The sequence below is a fragment of the Gaeumannomyces tritici genome, assembly GCF_000145635.1.
Source record: "Gaeumannomyces tritici R3-111a-1 unplaced genomic scaffold supercont2.19, whole genome shotgun sequence".
NCBI classification, from domain to species: domain Eukaryota; kingdom Fungi; phylum Ascomycota; class Sordariomycetes; order Magnaporthales; family Magnaporthaceae; genus Gaeumannomyces; species Gaeumannomyces tritici.
Window position 1 is genome coordinate 39,835 of NW_008804563.1, and position 5,966 is coordinate 45,800.

Here is a 5,966-nt window from a genome sequence, read left to right on the forward strand (position 1 = left end):
AGCGAGCTTGTGACTGGCAGTCTCGCTCGGGAAGCCGATAATGCTCCGGCCTGCAGGACGATGCGACAAAGCAAGTTTGCGTTTTGCTGCTGGTCGGCCTGAGCGACCTCGTTGTATGTTGTGGGTCGAAGCGCAATTGGGGTGGCTCGTGGTCAAAGAGGAACGAGGCAAGTGCCGGGCAGGGCTGGGCTGGATGAGTGCGTGCGTGCGTGTATGCGTAAGTGCAGCCCTGGCCTCGCTTGCCGGGTTGGGGAGTCGTCTTGTTTGCTCAGCGAGGCGTTCTAAAAGCGCAACAAACGGGCGCTTCTAAAGACGGACAGGTAGCGGCGGCAGCGACCGAGGCAGATAGGCCGACAGCCAGGAGGGTGCTCGAAGGGGATTGCCCCAAATGTCCTGGCCTTTGCGTGCGGGGCAGCGTCGACAATTAGTCGGCGGTTGAAGCGTTCGGTATTTCGCAGGCCGGTTCAATCGAGCGAGCGATGCTTGAGTGGAAAATAGATTTGCGTGACGTGGGGCAGCTGCCACATTAATGCGGACTACGTGCGAATTTGTAGCTGACGCGCTTGGTGATTGGCAGTGCCGGGCAGCGGTTATGCATAATTTGTGGCTAACGTGGCTTAGCAGAACGCGTTTTGTCGCGAAAAACCTGATGATGAAATTTATCACACTGTGTTTGTCGCGCTAGACACTGATCCCAACGCGAATCGTTGCGCAAACTCGCACGTCCAGTTTGGCGGGAACTATCCGATACCTGGGTGCAAACAATTAAACATATGCATAATTTAAACGCTTGCAAAGCGGATTACGCAAATACGATGGAGGGGGAGGGGTTGTTGACCAGCCATTGCCACAGTATAGGACAATATAAACCGGATTAAAAGGCATCCTCTGGGCCCAAATAGACGTGCGCAACCGAGGCGCCCCTCAATCCAAAATGCGCGCACGTTAATACCCGCCCGGGTTCCATTTATAAAAGGTTGGAAGTCCAGTGAAGGGGCTGATGGTGTGTTGATGCAGGCCTTATTGCTTGATGCGGCGTCGTGGCGAGATCACCGTTCTGTTTTCCACCCTAATAAGTGCTCAGGTAGTGCTTAGGGATCTAACCACCCCACACTTTCGCAACCAACATCGCCTCGTCTTCCACGACTTTGGTCAACTTTACGGCAAGCGGGTGTGAAGGCATATTCGAGTGCCGAGTCGAGGCCGGCATAAAATCAGGGACCAAATCCCGACGGGATTCGAACCCGGGATCTCTCCCAGAAGAGGAGAAGCTTTGGCACACTGCGGGCCGGTCCCTGAGTCTCCTTACGCTATATCCCCTTGGGCCATAAACCCCCAACTTCGACCTAGTAAATCCACCTACGACGCCAGCGTTTATTTGCCTGGTAGGACTCAGAGGAACATTTGAACAACGCGTGTAAATTAATTAACGTTTATTTAGGGAGAGAAAATACTGCAAATGATGGGATGACTTAAGCCCATCTTTATGATACGATTGACTAGCGCTACAAGTAAATAAATATGTATTAACGTCAGTGCCGTCTAGCACGGTCACGTGTTCGCGCACGTGCCGTCCCCTCGAGCTGCCTCGATGAAGACTCTCTGACGCGCCCGCGACGGCGGCAGGGCGAGTTTTGCGGCCGCATTGCGCCGGCTCGAAGGTGTCTAGGTACAGGGAAAGTTCTAACCACGAGGCAACTGTAAAACCCGCCGCGCCTGTTGCGGGAACCGAATCCGAGTGGATCCGGCGCGAACATCCAAGGTACAGCGTGATTCAGAAGGGGTTCCATTTCATGTAATCGAGGTGGCGAGAACAGGGTGAAGGACAGCGCTTGGAGTGACCTGCCGGTTGATACAGCTCTCCAGTGGGATGCATTATCCGGTAGAGATGTAGATGCTTAAAACGATTGGCTGTTCCCGGGTTGACCCTGAGCTCTAGCTGCAATAAAAGTGGTTGCATGGATTTCCCGAGGTGTAAAGGTGCATGATCTGTTACTAGTGGCAAGCAAACATTCGCTTCCAGGGCTGGCTTACACCCCTCCATAAGGCTCTGCGGCATGTGGGGAGGGTAATGCGTAAGTAATTGGACGCCATGTTTTGGCTGGAAACATGCCGTCTTCGCGAGCGGTACGGTGAGCGGCCAGACGGCAGGTCTTGGTGGTTGCACAATAAAAAGTGCGGTGGGCGCGTGGAAGCTGCACCGCCTGTTAACGGAAGTCTTTACATGCTGCCACCCAACCACGCAACGTGTTTGGTGAACTTCCAGCGGAAGGGTGGGAAGGGGTGCGTGCTGCTTGGCCCAGTTGCCGTCGCCCTACCTGGTGAGTGGCCTGGCCACCCCCTCTGGCCGCTTGCCCACCCCTGCCCGGCCATCGAACAAGGCTTCTGAAACACTTCCAGGAGGGGCTGTATCCGGCAAGCTGTTTGTGATTTCTCCATCGGAATCGCTGACGTTTATTTCCGGGTGCAGTTCTGTGGTATCTTCTGGAAACCCGAGCGGCGGATCTGTGCTTTCTCCACTGTGGTTTTCAGATGTGGCCGGGTCTAGTTCTGGGGCATCGCTCGGAAACCCGAACGGCTGATCCCAGAGGGCACTTGGGAGAGGGTTTAGCTCCGGCTGTTTATATGGCTCGTATCGTGTAGGACTATTCTCCCTTGTTGTTGAGCTTCCAGTCGACATCCCTTCGCTGTCGATTAAGGAAAGCCATAGAGCAACCCATTCGGTGTTGAGTAATTGAGCCATAGGAGCGCAGATGATTCGAAAGTAATGTGAACACAGATGTAGACTAATTACGGTATCGGGGGAGGTGGCCACTTATATTTCAAGCCCAGGGACCTTACCAGGTAAAAGGCGTCGCTTACGGCCTGGTGACCCTTGCGCAAATACTGGGCAAACTGAAAACTCCTCGCTCCCTCATCCGAGTGTTAAATAAATCAAGGGTCGAACTCGAGGACCGATACGTTGTCACCATACATGGAAAACAGAAAGGTTGAAAGCAAAAATGAGGGCAGATACAATACCCAGTGGCTACCCACTCCTTCATCCCTCCACGCAGCAGCTTGTAAGCAGGTCCCCTGACACACGTATGGGTGCTGCTGATAGGGAGGGGAGGGCCTATTCGTCCGGAGCATGGGCAGAGAACGGGTTGAAGGCATCGGGCTCGGAATGACCGGTTATGCCTGGCGGTGAAGGGCCCGGAAGACCGTAGGAGCAGTCTAGGCGCACTTCCCCACTGGCTGCGTGTGCGCTGCTGGCCTCGAGCGTGAACGATACGGTTGGCGGTGTCGGGAGGGAACATGGCGGCAGTGGTTGATCCATCAGTCCAGTTATAACCCTAGGGAATCCTCCTCCATACATGTACGTGATCTCCGGGCACAACTGTGCCGTTCTAGCAGCGGTCATGGGCAGGAACGCGGCTATCCTAGGGTCCACCGTGCCCAGTGACTCCGTCGTGAGCATTGGGGACTGTGTACCGATATCGCCCCGGAGACCTTCGAGACCCGCGGCCAGAGTGCTTAATTTCTCAAGCATCGCGAGCTGCTTCATGTCCGTTTGCTTGGCAAAACTGTCGCTTATTCCCTGGTTGAGCCTCGAGAGGTTGTCGTACATTCCCTGACAGAGCTTTGAGAGGTTGTCGCATTTTTCTTCGATCCTCGCGATCTGGATTTTCACGCTCCCGAGGTCGTCCATCTTTTTTTCCAGGCGCTCCACGGTCGTTTCCAGGCGCTCCACGGTCGACTTCAGCCTTACCAGATCACCCAGATCTCCAGGATTGCGTCTCGGGGCAGGGTATGTGCATTTGGTATTCTTGCTTCTGCAGCCTTCGCAGGGATCCGTCCCGTTGCATCTCGTCTTAAGACCTCTGCAACGAGCACACGCCTATAGAGTGATCCCAATAGGAAAAGCGTTAGCAGGACACTCGCCATAATTCTACGATCGCGACCTGCTTCGGATTAAGACTCACCTGGGTTGCGCGGCTGCTCCTTTCGGGTGGCGGGCCGGCGTGTACGCGCGGCTGGGAGGACACCCAGGGTGATGGGTCGCGAGATGGGAAGGTCGAGAATACTCCCACCCGGGACTGCTGCGGGTGCGGCGGCGTCACTCCTGGAGGCGTGTTGGCCACAGGACCACCAAAATACTGAGTCGACGAACCTTTTGCGTAGTCGGACGCGGGTGGTGCTTCAAGCACCCGCGGCTGCGTATGCCCCGACATTGGGTGGGCACAACAGCCGCTAAAACTTTGACAAACTCCGTAGCGAAGAACAGTTCAGGTAGGACGGCAGACACCAAGAGGGAAAGGGGATTTGTTGATCATAAAGGCGGAGGCGCAAGCAGACGGAAAGGTGAAAACGGCCTTGGGAGGGGGCAGCGTGGCTTATTGTAGAAGACTCGGCCTTAGAGGCATATGAAAGAAGCACCACGGACCTTGTGGGGAAAAGCGGAGATTTAGGAGCCAGCGCTGCCCAAGTCGTCATCAGCACTCGTAAAATAATGGTATCTCAGGGGCGTCAAGAGTCTACAGGCTGCAGCCCCGTAGGTACGGACTCGGTGGCTCTCGCACCCGCCCGCAGTGTGGAGACCCCCGCGCGTCTTCCACAGACGCGCCTTTCCTGCCAACAGCAGCGAGGTCGCGCTTGGGGGAGCAAACACCCCTCCATTACCCCTATTTGATATTAGGCGATGCAGCCCCCGAGACCCATCAAGGATGTGCCTTGTTCTGCTTAGTATGAGGAAACCACGGAAGCCGCCACGAGCCGTGTTGTTGGGGCAAAGACGTGCTTTGGCTAGTCTCATGGTCCATTTAAGGCTAGCTCAGCCAAATGCTCAGTGGTGGCGGCGCTCGTCGATACGCGAAATTCACCTTTAAAGGCTGACCTGGATTTCCTTGTCCATAACGGGATGTCAGCATCTGTCGATGTGCCTGCGCAAGCTGGCCGAGGATTGAATTTTGCCGAGGTGTCTGGGGCGAACGACTTACGGACGAGTGATAAAATAACCCGCGGTTTGTCTCCGCATACGCTTCCTGCAGTGTGATGAAGATCAAGCATTAAAATGCTCCAGGCATGACTTTCTAGTTTAGATCCACGCCGCGGACAAGTTATGCGGCCAGCAACTGAATGTTGGGTACCACACCACGCACAGGTTGTGGGATCTTTCGAAGTTAAGCCTGATGGAGCGTGGGGGCATCAACAGAGCGAGGTATCAAACGTGGATATGTGAGTCGTCGCTGCATTTGTGGAGCTGCAAAGTTACATCTCCCCGATCGGGTGGGACATCTACACGGCCCCCATTGTAGAAGGTTCCTGTTCCCTCTTTCCACGCGTGAGTTAGCCGGTGCGCAAAAACGACAGCTGGCACGGTAATAGGCGACCCAATCCCAAGTTTCTGCGGAGATTACCCCAGCTCGGGAGGCAAGGTATGCGTGGTGGCGCGACGAGTTGCCATAAGCTGACGGCCCGAAAAGCAAAGTCAGGATAGCAGACCATAGGTCTTGAGGCGGTACGAGCGGCCTTTTAGGGACTGTCTTGGTGGTTTATTTTTGGAAATTGTTACGCCCAATGGGAAGGAGAAGGACCGTTTCTAACAGCTGGAAGTCAGAAGCACTCTGGGCAAGAAAAGCATGGGCAGCCGACGACTGTGTGAACTGGGTAAAGGATGCGTTTTCGGCTGAAGAGTGCCACGTGATTTGCGTAGGCGATGAAAAAAGTGCCAGAAAAAGTATTTTCAGCCCAGAGAAGAAGGGACGAGGAACAGGGGGAGGGGGCCTCTCCTCCCGCCTCCACATTGCCCGTCCTCCCCCCGCCGGCCTACCCTAGTCGGGGCAAGGACATGGGTGTTTACCCTGTCCTGTCTTTCTTTTCTGCCTTAGAGCCAATACATGCGATGCGGTCGCACACCGGAAATGGAACACTGCAAACCCGCTAATTTTCCCTTCCAAGCCAGCCGAACTGCTCTTGTGCCTGGA

General features: G+C 55.1%; 4 protein-coding genes across 4 annotated transcripts in view; all 4 read right to left on the reverse strand.

The window, feature by feature from the left end:
* Positions 1 to 523, reverse strand: part of GGTG_13596 (hypothetical protein) — a 1,984-nt gene extending 1,461 nt beyond the window's left edge. Inside the window, exon 1 of the mRNA XM_009231510.1 lies at positions 108 to 523. The gene's annotated coding sequence lies outside the window, so the exon portion shown is untranslated. The remainder of the gene's footprint in view (positions 1 to 107) is intronic.
* A 1,375-nt stretch (positions 524 to 1,898) lies between these two features.
* GGTG_13597 (hypothetical protein) lies at positions 1,899 to 2,743 on the reverse strand (the record flags this gene model as incomplete). Its single annotated transcript, XM_009231511.1, has 3 exons — positions 1,899 to 1,939; positions 2,035 to 2,204; positions 2,319 to 2,743. 3 exons carry the CDS (start codon positions 2,741 to 2,743, stop codon positions 1,899 to 1,901), a joined length of 636 nt encoding a protein of 211 aa, XP_009229775.1.
* A 372-nt stretch (positions 2,744 to 3,115) lies between these two features.
* Positions 3,116 to 4,292, reverse strand: GGTG_13598 (hypothetical protein; the record flags this gene model as incomplete). The annotated part of the gene is made up of 2 exons (XM_009231512.1): positions 3,966 to 4,292; positions 3,116 to 3,880 (listed from the first exon to the last, which is right to left on the reverse strand). Exons 1-2 carry the CDS (start codon positions 4,212 to 4,214, stop codon positions 3,116 to 3,118), a joined length of 1,014 nt encoding a protein of 337 aa, XP_009229776.1. The 5' UTR covers positions 4,215 to 4,292.
* Positions 4,293 to 4,791: 499 nt separating this feature from the next.
* Positions 4,792 to 5,188, reverse strand: GGTG_13599 (hypothetical protein; the record flags this gene model as incomplete). Its single annotated transcript, XM_009231513.1, has 3 exons — positions 4,792 to 4,876; positions 4,980 to 5,024; positions 5,142 to 5,188. The coding sequence occupies 3 exons, from the start codon at positions 5,186 to 5,188 to the stop codon at positions 4,792 to 4,794; spliced, it is 177 nt and encodes a 58-aa protein (XP_009229777.1).
* Between the last annotated feature and the right edge of the window lie 778 nt (positions 5,189 to 5,966).